Source organism: Vidua macroura, chromosome 3 (assembly GCF_024509145.1).
Source record: "Vidua macroura isolate BioBank_ID:100142 chromosome 3, ASM2450914v1, whole genome shotgun sequence".
Taxonomy (NCBI): Eukaryota; Metazoa; Chordata; class Aves; order Passeriformes; family Viduidae; genus Vidua; species Vidua macroura.
The window spans coordinates 55,015,408-55,037,908 of record NC_071573.1 but is presented as its reverse complement, the minus strand read 5'-3'; the positions used below and the strand labels follow the sequence as shown (position 1 = coordinate 55,037,908).

Genomic DNA, 22,501 nt, shown 5'->3' with positions numbered 1-22,501 from the left:
TTCTTTCTCCCCTCTTGGGTTGCTGGCACATCATGCATCTGTGCAGACCCTTGCATCAGCACCCCCAAGGTCCATACCAGGTGTCTGTGGCAGTCACCTGAAGCTCCTGGAGCTGGTGCTGCAGATGAAAGAAGTGTTCATGCAGTATGCAGTCATGGTATTCCTCCCTTGTGTCTGTTTTCCTTGATGGTGAAGTGGAAGCAACTGGACTTCTCAGTGTGCAATAGTGCTTTAAGGGTAAATGTATTAAAGCAACGGCTCTCAAACCAGGAAGTTGCCCCCTTGAGAAAGCACAAGATGTACAAAGCTGGATGGAGAAGGCTCAGGACAATTTCATTTGGCCTGTTCCACCTCACATCTCCCTCATCCTCTTTGAGGCTTTGCAGCTCTTCCCTTTCATCCCCAAGAGCATTCACTTTGTGTCCCTTGTGCAAAGGAGCTGAAGAAAATTGGCACTGGGGTGAACTTTGTTGGGACTTGGAGGGCAAGATTACAGTGTGAGTGATATATATGACTGATACAGCATGACTATACTTTAGGAGGCTAAGGCAGCTGCAAGTTGGGCTGCAGGAATTTGGGATTATCCAGCAAGCAGATGTGTATACATGTGTGAAAGGATGGGGAATGAAGATGATGTGAGGGAAAGAGGGAATTACAGACTATTACAGTAAAGGAAAAAGGTGAGGCTCCAGCTAAAAGACTCAGAGATGCTGTATTTGAGATTGTAAATGGTAAAATACTACAAAAATGGGTCAGAAATAGAATGCATCAGGCAAAATCATAATTTGGCACACTTACAAAAATTCAGAATTACATATAATTCTGACACTATAGTAAGAAAAAAAAATCAGATTACAAAGGAAGAATACTGTGCCATCTTGTATTAAGATCCATGCATTTCTGTCTGTACATAAAAATATCCTACAGAAAAATATTTTACTTGGTTAAGCCATGGAGGCTACAGTAATCTGTTTCTAGAAACAGCAATTGATAAATACTGTGATACATAAAATATAAGGCTATAGAGTGAAAAAAGTTTAGGAAAGAAAACTTAAGGCTTTTTATTTTTCTTGGAACATACAGCATGTTTACAGCTAAGGTACCAATCTCATTTATTTTATGAGAGTGAAAGCTGTGTACTGTCAGTTTGACTGTTCCTTCAATGTATCAGTCAACCTGGCATGCTACAACTGGCAAAAGGAAGGACCTCCAACCAGTGTGTAGTGAGCAGCCAATATTTCTTTTGGTTTCCCATGTATCTCTTGCACATCAGACAAGAAAAGATTTGTAAAAGGCAGGAAAATGGGAAAGAAACTTGGCAGAGAACTCTATGATTACTGTTATACTGAGTCTTGTTTAACTTTTCTAATTTGTAAAAAATGTGACATAAATTATAATTCAAAGGAAGGCCAGCCTTTTCCTAAATTTTTCCAAAATGCAATGATGTTCTCAAACAATGACATAGGATCCAGAAATATTGGAGTAATTCAGTTTAAAGGCTTAGGTTTCACTGGTAGGTGAACTCCGAAATCAACAATCCTTCCTATTACTGCCAAATGCAAGATTTTGTTTTGACTTAGAAAATTGGTTGGGCCCCTATCTCACCAAAGTACGGACACAAGACCTGTTTTTTCATAGAGGCCTCAGTCCACAGAAGCACTGAGTCAGGGCTTCAGTTTAAGGAAGCAAGTAATCTTACTGACTTCAATGGATGATTCGCATTTGTAAAATTGAGGCGTTTAAACAGTCTATTCAAGTGATCTAACTTTAGCAAGTTGCATTTTTGTAATAAAATCATGCATGACATTCTCGAGATGGAGATGGTGATGTTGTAAAGTCCTTTTGTTTACACATTGCCAGAAGAAATGGATTAAATTGCCCAGGATTAGTAGCTGCTAAAGATTGGATTTTAATTAATTGGTACAATGTGTCACTCTCTGCATGTTTTAGGCCATGATCTGTTGGCATAAACCACATTTTTTTCAAAGTTCACTTTGTCCAGCTAAAATAAAATTTTTACACTTGCTTACAGGCTTTACACCTAACAGATTCTGGCTTATCAGCTGCACATCTATGGCACTAGTTTACTTTTTACATTTGTGACTGAAATGTAAATATTACATAATAAAGAAAACACGGCTGTGTTATATTTATATGTTGACCACATAAGGGATCTTTTAAAGCAAAATTCCATTACTATAGTTCCAAATGCTAGGCTAAAACAGCCCTGAGCTGGCTGCCTACTTTTATGTGATCTGATTTATGCCTTATTGAAATAAATTAAAAGATTTGCACTGACTTCAGAATGATTTTGATTGGATGTTTAACTAGTAATAGAAGTGATAATTTAATAAAAGCCCACATACTTCTCTCTTTTTTTCTCATTAAATCTAATGCAAATCTAAAAGAAGGAAATTGAGAATTACAGTGAATTTGACAACAGTTTCATTAAATTGTGCAGTGGATTTAACCATAAAACACAACAAGATCCAAATGAAAAGCTTTTTCTTTTGTACACAGAGATTTTTCAGACTCCTGTGTGCACCAATGTCAAATCCAACAAGCTCTTGAACCTCGGATTGGATTTTTACCTAAAAAAATTTAAATATTTTTCCCAATACCTCTAACATAACATCTCAGAGATATTATTACAATATTGGTTTGTTTTCCATCTCTCTCTTCAGTGTTACTCTTTGTATGACTTGGAAGGCCAAACAGAAGGATGGCTGCTGTACTGAGGGGAATGGCAGTAACTTTCATGGGATCGAGATACAGACAGGTAGCCTAGGGGGTCTGTATAAATGCTGTAGCCAATGGTGTAAACAAATTACCAACAGTAAGTTTAGAAAATTATGTTGTTTATTTTGATGAGGGATCCTAGAGCACCACAGTTTATAATTTATCAGGAAAAATCAAAAGAAAGAAACTACACTTGGACAACATTGGTTTATAGAAAATAATTAAATTGAAGGAACAATGAAAATAGAACTAAAGTTGAAACTGCGCACTTGCGATATCAAATATCAATGCAATCACTTTGCAGCAGATAATATGCATGGCAATTAGAGCTTTTTTACATTATATTATAATAAATTCATAATTCATGCATACAATGAGAGCTTTTGGAAAGGAGCATTTGAATTTAACAAACACTACCACTCATCATCTGAGCAAAGATGGCAAAAGGAATTTCAACATTATTTGCGCTCTAAAAAATTGAACCATCGTTGTTGCTTTGTGTTGTGCTTCCCTTGCACAGACTGCAGTGCCTTCTGTCTGCTTTAGGGTGTGGCATCTGCCATTGGGGAGGAAAAACTGGCATGTGTTGCCTTTTATAGCAGACTGATTTCATTGTGCTGAGGGCCTCAATTTTATAGCCTCTTAGTTCCAATCTTGTAGCCGAGTTGCTGAAACAAATGGGAGGAAAAGGAGTTAGTGGTACGAACTCTTCAGTTTAAAGCCTCATGCTTTTTTTGCCCTTTTCCCAGGGAAAACATTTCAAAGTAAATCTGTGTTAAACTTTTGTGGGTTATTTTCCCGATTGGAAAGAGTTGCGAAGTATGTCGGGAAGTACTGCGATCTGCAGCCCAGGCACTATCAGCACATCTCAGCAGATCATTGATACGTGTATTTTTGCTCAAATATAAATGTCTCAAAGTATAGGTGTTTAATTGATTTTATATTTTATGTTAGAGTACACATGTAAAGAAATATACACGAGACATCTATATTTTTATTTGCATATGAAAGACTTTAAAAATCAACTTAGGTGGTTTAATGTGTATAATTAGCGTGCATTTGAATATAGAAAAGAAGAAAATCCAGGAGATAATGTCAAAAAGGCTCACTAACAAAGATGTAGTATTCTCTTGGCAAAAGCTGATGAATGATTTGGCATGAATTCATCTTACGGTTCTGTTATTCTCTCTCCTACAAAGATGATATATCCCTTTCTAGCAGTTTGCATAGAATTGCAATTTGTTGTTGTTACAGACTGTAATGACCCTTGGGTATGCACCTGATTCCCCCTGCTAGAATTACTCACCATTTTTTTTCCCACTCTGTGTTTATATATGTGTAGCCATATAACATTTTTGCACTTGCAAAGGATACCAAAAAAACCCCCCACAAAACCACCAACCAACCAAAAAAACCGAACACCCCAACTGTAAAACAGAAGTATTAGCAAGATGTACTTCACGAGCACTGAGACTTTTCAAAACTAACTCCCTAATGCAAATCATAATATTTCTGACTTTTCAGACAGAACTAAAATTAATAGACACTGGAATCACACTGCTCATACATTTATCAATAATCTTTACATGTAACTCAACATTAGAGCATGAAGCTTCTGCTCCTTTAATATTTTCACAGTGAATTCAAAAAAGCCTACCTACTCGTGACAACATCTTTCTTGATATGCTGCGCTTTTCTCTACCATTATGATTGAATCTCCTATTTATCCATTTTGATATTTGAAAACGTGCTTACCTTTAACAGACCGTATAAATATATTAATTTAAAACATCGTGGTTTAGACCCTTGCTGTATTGAAAACGTTCGCTAATATCCCAGTTTGCTGTATTCTTAGCCAAGTATTTGATCTCCTAAATGCTTTCATTAGGTCAACGTAATGTGTGACTATTACCTTTTGTTATACTAGGGTATCACTTGTATTAAGATAGTTATAAAAAAAAACTTCAAACCGTTCTGGTTCAAGAATGTAGGTCAGCAGCAGCTTTCCATTTGGAGCAAGAGTTACTCCGATTATATATTTTGGGGTTTGTGTTACTACGTTTACATGAGTGTCTTGTGCATACTAGAAATTATATTGTTTGGGGAAACAATTATGAGACTGAAAATGTCTCTCACTCTTTGATCATCTCTTGTTGAACTGCAAATAAGTACACAGAACATATTGAAAACGGCCCTATATATAAAAGCATCATCAGTGCAAATGACCGTTAGAATTTGGAGACAGCTGGACAATGTGGACAACTGCAAAGATGCTACCGCTGCAGAATTTTAGGTTAAATTTTATAACCGTCTATACATACAATATAAATCTTCAGGGGGCGGGTGGCTTGGGGGAGGGGGGGGGGAATCCAAAACAAGTCTGATTTCTCCGTCACACGAGCAAACGCGTCTCTGCCCTCGGAACACGAGGCGGCTGCTGAGCACGGAACACGGGGCTGGGGGGCAGCGTGCGGCCCCCGAAAGTTTGACCGATCCATCTGCTCCGGCACAGCTGGAGCGCATGGCGGCCCCTCGCCTCCCTCCCGCCGAACCGGCCCGCGCGGGGCAGCGCCGCCGGCGGCACTCTCGGCCCCGCAGCACCGGGGACAGTCCCGCTCCCCGCCCCGCCCAGCGGCGTTCGGCGGCCCGGGGCGCCCGTCGGGGCCCGCCTCGACCCCTCGCTCGAAGCAGCTCCCGCGGGTTCGGTGCTCCGCGCAGGCCGCGACCCCCGGCGCGTACGCGGGCGGGACCCCGCTGCGAGCGCGGGGACCCGCGGGGGCCGCGCCCCCCATCCCGCCGCGCTGCCGGGAGAGCAGGGAGGGGAGCGGGAGCCCGAGCAAGTCCAGCGTGGAGTCCAGTCCGCGTTTTGCGGGTGCGCGGGAGCGATCGGGGCGGAGGGGGCGATGGCTGCCGGCGCTGGCTCGCTCGCTCGCTCATGCCATGCTGGGCCAGCGCGGCTCCGGCAGACGTGTGTTTACCCATATCCGGGTTAGGGAGGAAAGGAGGAGAAAAAAAAAGTTTCATTTAAACCTGAACAAAAAAACTTTCAACGTGAAATCACACAGCGGGAACGGGCACGGACCGTAAGGCGTTCTTACCATTTCTAACCTCAACCACGGACTCGGGGAGGGAAATCGCTGTAACTCGGTGCGTGCGGAGCGGTCCGCAGGGGATACTCTGGGCTCAGTCAAGTCCCTGCCCCGGCCGCTTCTCCTGCCCCTCTCCTCTCCTTCCCCCCACCCCTCTGCTCGCCCCCCATTTTTTCAGGGTGGGAGTAGATTTTTTTTGTTTTGTTTTGTTTAGTTTTTCAATTTTGGGTTTTTAAATTTTTTTTTGGTAGTTATTATTATCAGCACCAATTTCTCCGGACTCGCAATGTTGCGATGATCATGGCCGCACAAGTCGCAGCGGCTCCGGCGAGTGCGAACAACAGCAAGGGCAAAGCCCCGAGCCTGCCGAGCGGCCTGGGCCCAGAGCGAGGCCCGGGGGGGGCCGGGGCTCCCGGGCCAGGCCCCGCACTGGGGGTCGGCGAGGGGAGTCCGGCCGGCGGCAACAGCGTGAATAATTTAGATCACCATCTCCACCACCACCACCGCAGCGAGCCGCCGAACATGGCCAATAACGCGGCTCCCGCCGCTGCCGCCGGTAACAACAACAACAACGCCAGCGGCTGCGGTGGCGGCTCCTCCTCGGAGCCGGCTCTGAAGGAAGGTGGAAGCTCCTCGGAGTTATCTTCATCTTCTTCGTCTTCTTCCTCCTCCTCCTCCTCCTCCTCCAACCCGGGCTCGACTATGGAGACGGGGCTGCTCCCCAACCACAAGCTGAAGAGCGTCGGAGGCGATCACCCCGCCGCGCCGCCCCACCACCACCATGCCCACCACCCGCATCACCATGCCCACCACCACCATGCCCACCACCCGCACCACCACCACCATGCACTACAGCAGCAGCTAAATCAATTCCCGCCGCCGCCGCCGCAGCAGCCGCCGCCTCAGCACCATCCCGTGCAGAATAACAACAGCAGCCTCGGCGGCGGCGGCGGCGGCAGCGGCAGCAACAACAACGGCGGTGGCGGTGGCGGCGCTGCTCAGCCCAGTGCAGACATGGAGCAGCAGCAACATGGAGGAAAAGACAGTGTTTTGGGCGCTCAGGCCGAGCCCCCCCAGCAGCCGCAGCAAATGCTGAATAAAGGCGCCGACGAGGAGGAGATGCCCGGCAAGATGGGCGAGCCCATCGGCGGCCGCTACGACCACCCCGGCTTGGGACCCCTGGGCGGACAGCAGCAACCCCAGCAGCCGCCCCCGAGCGCTGGGAGCGGCGGCGGCGGCCTCGGCGGCGGCGGCGGGAGCGGGGGAGGCGGCGGCGGCCCCTCCGCGGTGGGTGTCTCGGAGTTCAATAGCTATTATGGCAACCCTGCCCCTGCCCCGGCCAGCAGCGCTACGGCGAGCCGCGCCGGGCCTTGCTTTGATCAACATGGCGGACAACAAAGCCCCGGGATGGGGATAATGCACCCCACGGCGGCCCCCAACAGCATGGACCCCCTGCAGAACTCCCACGAAGGGTACCCCAACAGCCAGTACAACCACTACCCGGGCTACGGCCGCGGCCCCAGCGGCGGCGGCGCGGGCGGCGGCGGCGCGGGAGCCGTGGCGGCGGCGGCCGCCGGGGCAGGCGGCGGCGGCTACGGGGGCTCCGCGGCGGGCTACGGGGTGCTGAGCTCCCCGAGGCAGCCCGGCGGCGGCATGATGATGGGCCCCGGCGGCGGAGCCGGCCTCGGCAAGGCTGGTGCCGGCGCGGCGGCGGCGGCCGGCGGCTTTGCGCGGTTCTCCGGGCAGAACCAGCACCCGTCCGGGGCCACCCCTACCTTGAACCAGCTGCTCACATCCCCCAGCCCCATGATGCGGAGCTACGGCAGCAGCTACCCCGACTACAGCAGCCCCAGCGCCCCGCCGCAGCCCCAGCCCCAGGCAGCGGCGGCCGCCCCGGGAAGCCAGCAGGCAGCGGCGGGCATGGGCATGGGCAAGGACATGGGCGCCCAGTACGGAGCGGCGAACCCGGCCTGGGCAGCGGCTCAACAAAGGAACCACCCGGCGATGAGCCCCGGGAACACCGGGCAGGCCATCAGCAGGACCCAGGTAACTCCCCGCGCTCGGTTAATGACGGCTCGTGTCTCCGTATCGCTCGTGTTGGGCTCTTAGTTTCTTTATAATTCACTTTCTGTCTCCCCCCCCCCCCTTTTTTTTTGTATTTTATTTTTTTTTCCTCTTTCCCCCCACCCCCCCATTTTCTTCTGGGCCAGTTTTGCCCCTCGCTGCCTCCGTAGCGAGGGTGAGCCGTGCACAATGCACGGCCCCGTTGGGGCTGGAGGCACCGGCGTGTGGCTTTCGCTGCCGAAATTAGGTTGTTCTCAGACCCAATTAATATTTTCCCCTACCACTTTGAAACAGCGTTGGAGAGACGCAGGGCCCGGAGGACAAACAGCTCGGGACGGACGGGGGCGGGGGGTTGGATTTTGTAACCGGAGTGCCGGACCCGGGGGGCTCCCGGGGGATAACGTCCATTATATTTCACGGGGCCTTTTTTTTCTTCTGTCTTTAACCCGTTGCTTTTTTTTTTTGCCTTTTTTTTTTTTTTTTTTTTTTTTTTTTTAATCTCCGAGCAGAACGAGTTGCGCCGTTGCGCGCTCTCAGCAAATTAGTTTGTCACTGATTGGAGTTACCGCAGTGAGATCCACGTTACGCGGCCGCGCTCCTTTCCCTGTGGGAAGAGCGCGCGCACGCGTGTGTGCGCGCGTGTGCGCCCGGTCCACGCGGGTCGTCCCGGCTCGGTGACCTGTGGGGACTCGCCCGCCGGCAGGAGCGTGCCCGGGTGCGCGGGCGCATAATTGCCTTTCACTTTTCCACAAACACACGCGGAAATTAAAAAAAAAAAAAAAAAAGAAAAAAAAAAAAAAGAAAAAGAAAAAAGGAGGAAGAAAAAAAAAAAAAAAAAAAGAGGGAAAAGTCCTTGGCGTCAGCGAAGGGGCGCGGGCCCCGCTCCCTCCGGCACTCCTCTGCCCCAGCCCCGGTAACTCCGGCGATCGATGGATGGATGGATCCGATCGATAGGCAGGCGCGATGATCGCGGGGCGGCGGGCGCGGCGTAGCGCCTTTCCGGGGCGGCGCGGCGCGGCGCGGCAGGAATGCCGGCTGCCGGGCGCGACCCTTGGAGGAGCGTCCGGGTCTCCTCCGCCCGCCAGGTTGGGAATTTGAATTGTGGAGGTAAACTGGCTGCAACCGTCTCCCGACAGCTGCCTCCGAGTTGACATCTAATCTGCCATCTGATTGGCTCCGCGCGCGCCATTGGGCACCTCGCGCCGCTGATGTAAATAGAGGCGCTGGAGCGGCGCAGGCACAGGAGCCCCCGCCGCAAGCACCGCCGGCACCGGGGGGCACCGGGGCACCGCCGCCAGCGCCGCGCGGGCACCTTCCCCCCGCCCCCCAGCCTGCCCGCGCCGCCTGCTTCTCCTGGGCACCGATTGATTTGTTTATCTACTTATCTATATTTACTTACTTATTTTAGATTTTTAATTCCGCGCTAATTAGGGGCGGTAGGGAAAGTGCCTCGTAATAACAGTGCTTTTGGACGAGGGTTCGGGTTTTCGGGTCGCGCTCGCGCCTTCTTAGGGAAAAAAAAACCAACCCTGACAAACTTGAATATTTTGTAATGTTGCAGATTACGGATGTTATGCAAGGGATTGGATTTTTATTAAAAAAAAAGAAACAAAATACTAGTTTTGTTGCATTTCTGTTAGCTCGATGCCTAACCTGTGCATGCCTCTTAAAAAGACCGTGTTTGCATGTGAGCTGCTGTAGGTGAGAAAATGCCGTGTGTACTGTACAAAGAACGCAAGAAGGAACCGCTCTGCCAGAGGTTGTGTTTGTTTCAGCTCTGCAACAAATCCAGATATTCGGAAGAAAACATGCTTTTGGGTTTGAATTGTGGTTAGAATACTTCAAGAAGCATCGGGAGTTGTTGATCTCATTATTTTTCTACACAAGTGTGAGATTAGGCTTGAATTCTCTGTAGGAAGGTAAATTGTGTTAAATGGAGTAGTGCATTAGAATTTTATGGGTTTCTTCTCCCTTCAACAAGATCTTTCTATTAGGAACTGTTAAATCTTTTAACAGCAAGGTCTGACAGGAACAAAGGCAGGTGTATGCTTTTGGGGTTCTCCAACAACTGGATCTTTCCATAAAGTAATGAATAGAATCTGGAAAAATCACTGCTTAATATTGCAAATGGTGTATTAATCCTGAAAAAAAAATAGACCTCAGATGGGCTATGTGTGTGTTTGTCTACTTCCAACAGACCATTCCTGTCATGTTTTTAGTTTTTATTCCACTTTCCTTTCTTTTTCTTCCAAGGAAATAAGATTCTTGTGTGTGTGCTAATTTTTACCTTTTTTTTTAAATTTGCGATGGTAAAAGGGTCACTGGAAGCCATAATGTAATGAGGCCTCGTATGCATAACCTTTCATAATTACTCTAAAAATATTTGCATCATCTCCTTTTAAACAGGTAGTTCAGAATTTGTAGCTTTAAAAGCTAGGAAAACCGTTGTCACACATCGTACGTGCTAGTTCAGGGTGCTCTTTCTTCGTGGCAGATATTGTTTAAAGTATTTTATTTTTATTGGAGGAGTGAGACTAAGTTCATTTATGTCCCCTGTATGACCCTTAGAAATACTTCCTTATATTTATGGGTTTACATCCTCTCTTACAGATTTCTTTTTCTTTTTTTTTTACCGTAAGGATTGGCATGCAGCTCAGAAAGAATAGTCTGTCAAGAGCAAAATTTCTTTGACTATTTTTAAAATTATTTTTTCCTCAAAATAATTGTCATAAAGGCAAGACATCATTGTTTTTTGTATTACAATTTTTCCATTTAACCAGTAAGAGATTGAGATAAATTTTTTTTTAGGTTTTAAATTAATATTTTTTGATGTATAAAATGGGTTGTGTCAAAAAGTAGTTACCATTAGCTTGCAGAACACAATTGGTTTTGTACACTGCTATTTATTTTTAATTCCCACATGTCAATCTCCCTGTAAGTAGAGAAATTGATTGCTCTTTCAAAGAGAAAATGTATATTTAGTCCAGCATCTGAACAGAAGACTTCTCTTCAATTTTATTAATAATAATCTGTGTGTGTGCTCTCGATATGTGTATACACACATTAGAATATGCTCACTTGTCATGTGTCTTTGTAAAGCAGATGTTGATTGGCCCCTAAGCCTGTAAGGAACTATTGTCCTGTGAACAGAGAAAAAGGACTGACAGTAGGTTACAACATCTGAGATGCTTGTTCAGGAAATTCTTGCCTCGGCATGGGTAATTTTTGTAATATGAAGAACTGTGGCATCCTACTCTGAACTGAGTTCTGTATTTGTCCAGCCTATTAAATTATTTAAGAAAATTTTGCTTCCATTTAGTTTAATCACCTTACCCAACTGAGAGATGTGATGGAAGCTTGCAGCAGAGGCTTCCTGCTTCTGTTTTCGAAGCAGATGGATGTTGCTCACACAGATACATTGATTTCGTGATGGAGGACTTATATGATACTAGTACAGAACCTTGTCATTCAGATCTTTTGATTATTGATTAATCCTTGACAGCGTACAGATATTTTAGAGTCCTAAGGCTCCTTTTAGTCTTCACTTCTGATTTGCACTGCAGTAATTTAACACATTAGCTGGCCTATCAGTGTGCACTTTATACAGGTCTTTCTCCTTTGTGCACGTGTGTATGATTTACATACACCTACACAGAAGGAGAGAACCTGGGTCTTTTCAGGAGTACCTGTATGAGATACAGAGGAAGTGTTAGAAAAAAAAATCTGTGGAGCTACTCTGAGTTTGTGTATGTATTGTTTGTTTTGTTGCAGAGAAACTCTGAATATGCCTGATTCTGCAGCTCTTTTAATGCCAAATAGATTGCCCGTATTGACAGTTCTGGCTAAGCCAAGGCTGCAGAATCATGTCCTGTGCCTGAAGGCCATTAAACAGCTGTTAGTGTGGTGAATAGATTCTTGATGTCTCAATGGGAGAATAAAATATATTTTTCCCTGTGCAGTTTCAAATAAACAGTTTAGTATTCACATAGCTTCTATTTAGAAGTAGCAAATAGCAATATTCACAGTTAGTAGCATCTATATATATATTACGACCATATATTTGACACTTTGTGGTTTGGTGTTCAGTTATTGGTTTCTGTAGTAGCGCTTATGCCTACACATGGAACAGCAGAACCCTGTGTACAAGATACAATGAAGAAAGAGAGATGCAAACCTGCCTACTCTATTTCTGCTTCCATAATGTAAGGATTCTTCTACTGAGCAGTCCATTACTGTCTTTTTGGCATTCTGATCTGAATCTCGGGGGACAAAAACTAAGGCATTTAATCCATTGCTAAATTTTCTAGTTACATATGTAAAATAATGTTTTTGAAATTACTAAGCATGGTCTGTTAGGTGATGCTTATTCATTCTGAAATAGTATCTTAGTTAAAACTAGATTAAATTTGTGCAGTGAAAACAAGTTTGATTAGCTACTGATAGATCTTTGTTACTTTTATTCCTCCAGTATTTTGTTATAGGTATTTTGACATTCTAATTGTTAATATTAAGAATGGCAGTAGTTTATTTATTCTTTGGTCCCTAGGATTGTACCTGTGCCCTACACCAGTTACATCTTTTAGTACTTCTTCAAAATGTGCCATTTCGCAGGAGGCTTTGAAGATTCTCTGTGGATATGTAAAGCAGTGTTGCCACATTCACTGTGCATGCATGCTCAAGGCTGCAGAATTTCAGTAGCATGTGTTTGTGGTAGGCTAACTTGCTAGAATATATTTTAGAATTGTGATTATTAAGGTACTTGGGAAAAAAACCTTTTTCTTTCAATTTTGGGGCTATTTACATAGTGTTAAATATATGTTTTAGTACGATTGAATGAGGACTTTAATTAAACTTAAATTAAAAGTATACCTTAGTGGTTTTCAAATTTGTTTTGAAAACTAGTAAGAGAAGAGTGCTGCTTAGTTGTGTTGTTTTTGTATCGCTTGGTGCTTATAGAAGCAAATAAATGTAATGCCAAAAATCTTGTGGAGCCAATCATATTAGAGTAAAATTTATTTTAAGGAAGTATTACCTCTTAATAAATCTAAAAATATTTTTAGTATACCTGAAGGGTTTCTGTACATTTCATGTATGTTCTCCCATTCAGATCATAGTATTACCCTTTCACTTTTTCTGTTCCCCAGTGGTACCTTTCATGCTCAGTTTCACACACAAATGCTGATGTGCTGGCAGAGTGCTGCAGTGTTTGTGTTGCAGGTAGGCCAGACAGTTTCCCTTGTTGTACTTCCACTTCCAAGAGTGTGGCATCCAGTGGTCCACCAGGAGTACGTCAGCTCCAAAAAAGCCAAACACATCCACGGTGGTGTTCCACTGCTGTCTAAGAATCCTCAGGGATGAATGTATCTTAAAAAACAGATGTGAATCTGTGAACAGTGGGGACAGTGGCTAATTAGTACAGAATTGATTTTAACTACCTTTATCTTCTCAGTAACAATATTCTAAGTACATTTGATCTTTACACTATTTTTCTAGAGTGCCTTGGATTGGAGTAAAAAATTATTCTTCCTGTTGTACAGGGTGGGGAAACTGAGGTGCATTACATCCACTTTATTTCAGACAGGCGCACCCAAAGACAGGTGTTTTGGAAATAGCCAGGGTCTTGGGGCCATAAACTCTAATTTTTGAATAAATCCAGTCTTATTGTGTACACATTTTGTTGTGGGAGAACACAAGCTTTACTGGAATCTATTCAGTGAGTAAGAAGACAAATAACTGAGCAAAACAAGAGATTTTCTGCTCTATCAGTACAGTCACCTTAAACTAAAGGCACCGTAATTCAGAATTTCAGTATTCCTTGCACTATTTTATCATTACATACCCAATATCATCTATATAAAGATACTAGATTTCTCATAGAAATTAAACTCTGAGGAAACTTGAGTTGAACAAGTGCCTAGGAGCTTAATGAGTATCATGGAACTTGTCTTTTGATGAGTATTCTGCATAGAGCACCAGTGTGTACTGGGGTGGGGTCAGTAGGAGGGTGCATGCACAGACTTCCTTACCACCAAGTCCGGTTGTTTTATCTGTCAGATACATTGTCTTCAGTTTTGAAGTGAACAGATTTGATGCAGAAATCAAATTGCAGTTGTTGTGTCTTGCTTAAAGATTGCTTTTCACATGGGAATTGTTCTTACTGCAAATATGAAGTACCTTTTATCAAACTTTTGTATTCACAATATAGGATGCTTATGTTATCTGAAGGTGCCTGCAGCTGTTTTGGAAATTGGGAAACCTGAGATCATTGTCCTGAAGCTTTTATTAAAATATTTTATCTATGTTTATTAAAACTAATGTGAAATCTGTGTAAAAGTTTTTGGCAGGCATGATTTGAAAGGGTGTTGCTACATTGTGCATTTATATTCCATGTATTGTGGAAATGTTAGTTTCCTTGTAAATTTAACAAGTTTATGAAGTGGCTGATTTTCTGAATGTGTAGTGGCCAGTTTGTGGGTATAAAACAGTTTGATGGTTCTGCGGCATGTATAAGGAATTGCTTTCAATACAGACCTATCAGTGTGTGATCTATGTTCATAGCACTTTTTGCATTTGAGTCATTGTGAGTTAATAACTACATCAGAAGGACTAAGCATGTGTAGAAGTATGCAATCTATTTATTATTTTTTCTCCAATTTTAAGAGCTATTAATTTTTAAAATTTTCTTTTGCAACTAAACATGCACAAAAATTGCCAAATGATGTCCTACCTTTAAGAATTCATTGCTGTGCTCTATCTTCGCCCTACGTTGTAGGCTTCTCAGATTTGAAAAGATACTGAATTCAGGTTTGTGATGTAATTGTTTATGAAGACATCCATCTGAGTGATAGGCCCTCTGACACTTCCATCTGTAAAGCTGTGCCACTGATCTCCCCTGCCACTCACATCAGTCTCTGTCTGACCATTGGAGGGTGGGGAAAGAATATTCTTCTAATATTTTTTTACTCTTTTTTTTTTAATTAAGGAAGTAGATATACATTGAATTTTAGTTTGTTGCTAAAAAAAGAATGAATATGAAAATGGGAAAAAAACATTGATGTATACATTCCCTTTTTTTTTTTTTTTAAGGGATAATGTTAGTTGTGTTACTGTTAGAGTCTTGCAAGATTCTACTTCAGTTTTTCATACTCATGGGGTTTTTGGGAGTGGTTTGGGGTTTTGTGTCTCTTTTGTGTTTTGTTTTGTTTGGTATTTGTTTTAGGTATCTTCTTACTCAAAAAATAAATCTTATGTAGCAAGGCTTTTTCTCGGATGTGATTCTGCCAAGTTAGTGAATCAATGTACTTGCCCTTTAAAGACCATGTGGCTCGCTTCACTGTGAAGTTCTGTTGTTGCAGCTATGTAGTTAGATTCAGGGAATTAATTGCATCCTTGACTAATAGCTGTTGTGGCAAAGCCCTTTGCATTTAGTTTACCATTGGGGTGGTAGCATATCTTCACCGCCAAAATAACAGCCTTTATAAGAAGCCACTCTTGAAGGGTTTGCGGGTATGGCTATTGAGGTATTTTGCTGAGTTTTTCAGAAGGTAGATAGTTCCACAACAGGTTTTGGTCAGCTCTTAAAAGGGCAAAGAGGTCTGTGTTGTATGGCAAAGAGAGGGCTGTCCTGGCTGTAGCACCAGTCCCTGGTACAGCTGTCTTTCACAGAAGGACCTCAAGTTGGAGCATGGTTGTTCTTTGTTCAAATAAAGAAAGGAAATCGGTTCAGAAAATCCCAAAAGGAGGGATCCTGATCTAAAACATAATTGTAGTCATGTGTGCTGTTCCCAGTGTGGACATGGCTTAATTCACAGATTGATTGAAGTGGAATAGTGCCTTCTTAACACAAGCAGTGAATTCAGCCATGGTAAGTAAATTATGTGACTTCAGGAAAATGATATTAGTAGAGGATTGGTGCAGGAATTATTAATATCTCTCAGCTGTCTGTATGAGCTGGTTTCACTGACTGATACCTCAGTTTCCCCATGTTAAAAGAAATAATATTTTTTGCCTTATTTAATTGTTCGAGTTTGATGTGCAGTTTTAATTACTGAGTAAGGCGGAATAAATAGGCAGCCTAAATACTTGTTACATGGGAAAGTATCCAGTCTGCACTGTGCCTTCCTCTATTTGGATGGGATCAGAGGCTTGGTGTTCCCAGCATTGATCATGTTATTTGGTTAGCTTGTCAGACTTACTTGTTTGTAAGCAAGATACTGGAACATCAGATCTGAAAATTTCTTTTGAAAGCACAAGGACAGGATTTGTAGTTCTTAAATTTTATTCTTTTAAAGTTAAAAATAAAGATAAGGAGGTTTGTTTTGACAGCATCAAAGGAATATGTTGGTTTGTTTGCAGCCTTTGATTTGGATGGAATGTATGGAGTTCTGTATTTTTTTTTTGTGTAGCAATTTATGTTGTGAATATCTTGGATTTTCTGTTTATATGAAACGTTAGTATTGATGTCTTATTTTCAGGCATGATTTATGGAAAAGAATTGTGCTTTTGTGAATTTTTTTTTAAATTCGGTGTTTCTAATTTGGTTGAAATTCCCAAGCAAAGAAAAGTAATAAGCACGTTCTTCAGAGCTGTTGCTGTTTTAAGTTTATGGTTGGTCATAGAGGCTATTTAAAAGAAATATTTTTGGAAAAATAGAGGTAGGTACATTTAAGGCTGTTTTAGCTGCGTACCAGCAGTAGCAAAATAATTTTACTTGGCAGTTTTACTTGTATTTGAAAGTTCTCCCTTCCTGTAGGCAGAAAGGTCGACTTCTGTGAGGGAGGTACCTTCTTGGTGCCCGTGGGACGTGCCGGGATGTGTGGATGCCGTTGGCTGTTTTGCCGAAGCGGTGCCTGATTGAGGCATTTCCGTGGCGGGACACGGGGACGGGAAAGGAGTGGGGGGAGTCGGCGGGGTGCCGGGCCGGTGGCAGCGTCTGTGCAAGTTGCCCACACGAAGAGAACTAGTTCTCTTGTGTGGCGTCACATGATCAAAATATTTTCCCCTTTGCCGCTGCCAGAAGCTATCTATTGCTTTTCAACAACCTCGCCGCTCGGGCAGCGGGCCAGGCGCTGCTCCCGGCCGCGGGATGCCCCGGCCCTCACCGGTGGGACCGGCAAGTGCGGGCGACGCATTTGTGTCCAGCGATGGCCCTCTGCTGCCTTGGGGAGAAGGCTTTCTCTGCCTTCACATCTAAGAAGCCGCACCGTGTGGAGTATTTCTAGCATTTTAAATGACACTTATTTTACATTTTAAATTTTTGCTAGTAAAGAGATACTGCAGTTGTTTGTCTTGTATGTTACATTTTGGTTTACAATATATGTATTTTTTCTTTTAAATCCCAAAGCTAACACACATCCCTTGTGATAGCCCCCCCTTCCAGCCTGGCACAGAGCCGGTTTTCCTACTAACAAACTGTAGGAGCTACTAATTCAGCAACATTTCTGAGATTTTTAACTTTCTGCAGAATGCTCTTTTTGTTGTTGAACATGTGGTATGCAAATACAAATGGAAATAGGGCTATGGAGTATTTTGTTGTGGGTTTTTTTAAGTATTAAAAACACATTTTGCTTTTCTAATAAACCCCATAACCAGACCTTCTAATGTTTTGATATAAATAGCAATTACACTAACTGAGATTCAACCACAACTGAAAAAAAAAACCATTTAAAATCATTCAGAAGAAAAGTTCCCAATTTAATTGAGCTTTTCCTTTAAAGAGGAGGGACTGATTGGGCAGCAGCATATGAAACAAAGTGTCTTGCATTTTAGAACAGTGTTCTTGAAGTGATCAAGGTGTTGGAGTGGAGGCCAATATTTAAAGATTTTTGCAAGAATTAGCTAGGAATCTAAAGGCTATTTCAGTCTAAGCTGTTGAGAGCTTTATGTGTGATTGCTGATGGCAATCAGAACATTTTCTGGATTAACTGAGAATGAACCTTGAAAAAGACCCTTGAAAAGTTTTAGATTTAGGTACATGGACTGGTTGTTTCATATATTGGGACATTTAGGGATTTGGTTGTTCACAGGAGACTTGCTAAATGCGGCTGTTTGAACAAGCAGTGGAGAGGGATTCTCTGTCCCAGGAAGACTGCATAGCCACACATTCCTCCTTTTAGTTCTTCAACTCATTTCAATAATAATAGCAACAGTAACAATGCACTTTCTCATTAAGAGGAAGGTTGAGGAGGGCCTGAGTGAGCTGATACTTTGCTGGAATGTGGTTGACAGAATGGTGGATGCAGTCTTCTACTTTTTCTGCAGATCCTAATGTTGTTATGTGTCAGCTCTGTTGTGTGATGTGGTTGCTTAACACTCTTCCTCTGTATTTTCCCCTTCAGTGAGTGAAAGATTTATTTGTGGGTTATTTAAATCTCTTTCATTTCTTTTCTTCCCAAAGTCATAGTACTTGTTTTATCCAAATGTCATAATCTCTTTTTGCTCCTTTGTCTTATGATACTTCTTTTTCTTTCTTAAAATGTCTTTCTTACTTTCCAAGTCATTGGAGCGATGGAAAAGTCATCCTTACTGTCTTCTGCAATTTTACCAGTTGTGCAAGAGTGATTGGTGTAACTGTATAGTCACTGCGAAAATAGCTTTAGAATGATCCAGGTACCCATCCTGATTTGTATTTGCTCCTCTGTCCTCCAAGACAAAAGTTGTTGGGCAAAGAGTGGCAGCAGGGAAAGTGTCTTCACTATCCAGCTTCCTGTGCAGGCTCTCCTAGTGACTACAGGTCAAGTTGCATATATGAAAAAGGGGGAAAAAAGCCACTAAAAAAACAACCAAGCAAGCCCCCCAAATCCTGGCAAGACTTAGCAGTACAGTAGTAAAAATTGTACAAGTAGTTATCTGTGGGCATTGGCGCTGGTATTTTTGTTTTAAGTTCTTCTATTGCTGATCTTCTAAGCAATAGCAGACTTAAAGGAGGGAAACAAACAAAGGAGGCAAAACCAAGCTGAAATGTAAATGTTGATGTGCATAGTTTTTTTTTACCTGCCATGGCAGGTGTGTTTAAAAAAAATATATTTGCTCAAAAGCTATTTGAAAAGATGTCTGCATGAAAATTCAAGTGTGGTGTTACTGTACATGTGGAAAGTGTAGAAAAGACTGGAACTGAGTAGAAGGAACACTTGGCATATGATTGTCTATATTAACTAGTGATGTGGTGTACTAGATATGTTCTGTACAATTTTATAGAACTTGATACTTCGTGCCATATTTTATTTGAGGGAATCTATCTTATGAAGATGGTGAATGAAGCCTGTTTAAAAAGTGAGTTAAGATCCCATTATTCTAAAATACCTTAGTAATTCAAGAAAGAGCTGAGGCCAGTTTCTTCCTGCGTGATAGTTTCCAAATTCTTTTGCTTTGCCTCTAAAAACACCTAGATGTTTATTTGCAACAATCTTGTTGCCTGGTAAAAACCCTCCACAGTGTCTGATTTACTCTCTGTGTTGCTTTTCTCTACTCCTACTTTTTAACATTCAGTTTAAATTCTTCATTTGCTTGTGGCTGATGTCTTCCTTGATAAGATTGAGGGAAAGTAGGTGCTTTTTCTTAAAGGTTGCAGTGAGTCATGGCATCATAATGGAAGGTTCAAATATTTATGATTTGTGATGACATTTTTTACTTTCTTGAAATTATTGATCTCACATATGGTTGTCTGTCTTACTTGAGCAAATTGTCTCAGCTAATGTGCCAGAAGTAGAAAGAAATGCAGTTTTCCTCTCCAGAAGTGTTTTTATATATATATCCAAAGAGACAATGAACATGATGGGGGGGTTTTTTTCCCCATCTTTTTTTTTCTCCAAATGTTTGATACTGAGCGTTCAGTAACATGTTTTGTTTGTCATTTTAAAATTAATTCTTGGGAATAAGCAGCGAATATTTTTTTTAAATTTAGTTCAGTCTATGTATATCGATCAGAAGGTCTGCATGGGTATTCCTCAGAAAGACAGCTTTTTATCCTTCTTGGCTTTTGAGAATCACAGGCTGAAACAAAGAAGAAATTAGCAAGAGAAAGTTTGTAACACATAAATGCACAGGAAAATATATGTTGACCCAAATGGACATCTGCTTTTTGTGTAGATACAAAGCCAGAATTTCTCTTGGGGGAACTGAAGAAAACTTGAAAATCTAATTTGTTTATTTCTGCATTTTCAGTAGCCTTTTGTTACACTCCTTCATTACGCTTTCATTCAGTTTTGTGTTGCTAAAAGATCTTGCACCACTATGTGAGTCTGATAGTTGTCTGAAGCTGATCTAAGACTTGACTTCTGCTGTTAAGACCAGTCCCCACCTTTTTATCAGCTCCCTGCTGCTTCCCTTGTGTCATAAGGTGAGTCGCATCAGCTCGAAGATTTGTCTGAAAACTAATCCTGCCAAACAAGACCTATGAATGTTTAGCTTTTAGCCAGATCATTGAGCAGATCTGACTTGCAGCATAACCTTGGCAGCACAGAGGTAAAGCAAGGGAGAATATGTCCAGTTTGACTGAGGATGGGCGTCAGGCCATGACAGTCCCTTTGGTGGTGGTACAGGTGGTGGTTCTGTCAGCCTGAACTCCTCCTACTTTGCCTCTTGAGTGTAAAATTAGTCTATAAATAATGACAGGCAATTTCTTAACATTTCTCTGGAGCAGGAAGCCATTGTTATCCCTCTCTTAAAAGGAGAGAAGCTGAGGCAGAGAGTAATTTTTTTCCCCCAAGGGTGATAATTATAAAGAATGCATTGATTGCAGTGGCCAAATAAGCTGTGAGTATCTTATTTGAAAAATAAGATATCAAGGGTGGAACTCATCTAACCATATGTGCTGTAGGCATTTGTACCTGATCTTTTTGTGTATCTTTGGTGCAAAAAAAAAGTCAGATCTTCATGTGAATCATCTCATCCTAAAGTAGATGTGTAATTCTGGTCTAATGAATCATGCTCCTAAAGTTTCATGCTTTTCCCCTTGCTCTAAAGAAAATCTAAGCTGATAAGCTCAGGTGTTGATGCCAAAGGCCAGGTGAAATTAATTCCTTCCACAGTGTTTTCATACAGGCAAATTACTCCAGACTTGTATTGGAGTTCTGGACTAACTTAGCTTCCTCTTCTTGTCTTGCTAACCTGTTGGAACTAATGGTTTTCATACCCATTTCTGCTTAAGCTCGATACATTTCTATTTTGTTGTTGTTTGTATAATGCCTATTCAGAGATTTATTTTTTTTTTTGCTGCTGCTTTTCTTTTGGTATGCCAAAATTTTGCATGTAAGAACTGTCAGTATCATTTATTTTTGCCCAGCGTATTTGCAGACATACTGGCATACTGGCAAATTTGAAAATACCAGGATGAATTTCCAGATCAGTTGACCTTCATGCTTAGGTACGCAGTTTCCTCTGTACACAGATGCAAGCTTTTGATTTAGAAATAGGGCAGCAGTTTTGTCGTTTAGATGCTGCTTCACAGTCCACTGAAAACTCTTTACCCTTTGCTGGCACTTCAGCTTGCAGAGAAGTGGGCACCTCTGGGAAGGAGCTTCCCTGCTGTGGTAATCCTCCTCACCCAGCACTGGTGCTCCCTGTGACTCTGTGTTCCCCCGACTGATTGTTCATGGGGGTCTTTCTGTGGGGCCTCGTGCAGAGTAGCAAACCCAGTGAGCACTTTGGAGGGCTGAGGGGCTGTGCTGGGCATGGGAAGTCAGGAAGGGGCAGCCTTGTCAAGAGATCTCTGCCACTGAGAGGGACGGTGGTTGTGAAAGCAAACAAGATTTGTTCTGAATGCTACGGGTGTATTCCAAGGTGACGAAACTTGGTGTTATGCTGAGGGATGAAATTGTTCAGGACAAAAGGAAACACAGGGATGCCTATCCTTCATAGAGCTCTTCTTGGCAGCATTGTGTTTTCAAAATGGTTAAGGAGGAAAACCCACAGTTTGCTAAAGAGATTTACCTGTGCATCCTGAAAAATGGGTACCATAATCCTTGGTCTTTCTTAGTAAAGTATTTAAAATTCCCATACTGAAATATTTTTGTGATTAATAATTTCACTGGTATCTTTGTAGCAGGATGTCAGTGCTTTGCACTTTTTGGAGGCTGGCACAACGTTATTTTTGTTTGCATCCTTTTTAAGGGTTCTTTCTCACAAAGGGCATCAGTTTATTTGGCTTAGGCTTAGGTTTCAGAGTTATGTATCCTCTGAAAATTGCTTGTTTTCAAAAAATTCTGAAGAGTCTTTTGTAGTGTTAAAAGATTGTATCTCCTTTTCGGTTCTCTCTTATAATTTGAGGTTCAACTAGAGGCATGATTTTCAGATGTACTATTTTTCCCCCAGTATGTACAGGGGGAGGAGGAGGAAGCATGGCTTCCTCAAGGTTGACTGAAATGTTTTAACTTCTATAGCAAATGAGGTGAGAATGAAATTGTCAGAAGGATAGAGACTAAATTATTGAAGCACTTGACTGTTTAAAGTGGCTGGGGATGTACTATAAAAGGTGCGAGTCTAACAGTCAAATGTGTAAACAGCACCTTATTCCTTCCTTGTACCTGATTTCTCACCACTTGCTTTATATGAGAGCCTAAATCAGTGTGGGAGATACCGCAGCCATTCTCGAAGTGTTAGTTTACAATGCC

General features: G+C 42.7%; 1 protein-coding gene and 1 long non-coding RNA gene across 3 annotated transcripts in view; one reads left to right on the top strand and one right to left on the bottom strand.

Moving 5' to 3' along the window:
• Window positions 1-2,841: 2,841 nt before the first annotated feature.
• LOC128804649 (uncharacterized) lies at window positions 2,842-4,899 on the bottom strand. The gene is made up of 2 exons (XR_008436140.1): window positions 4,397-4,899; window positions 2,842-3,407 (listed from the first exon to the last, which is right to left on the bottom strand). It is a non-coding gene; the product is annotated as an uncharacterized LOC128804649 (long non-coding RNA).
• A 939-nt stretch (window positions 4,900-5,838) lies between these two features.
• The window catches only part of ARID1B (AT-rich interaction domain 1B), a 325,304-nt gene continuing 308,641 nt past the window's right edge, over window positions 5,839-22,501 (top strand). For both annotated transcript variants that reach the window (XM_053972619.1, XM_053972618.1), the window contains exon 1: window positions 5,839-7,874. In XM_053972619.1, coding sequence (XP_053828594.1) covers window positions 6,123-7,874 — 1,752 coding nt within the window. In that variant the 5' untranslated portion in view covers window positions 5,839-6,122. The remainder of the gene's footprint in view (window positions 7,875-22,501) is intronic.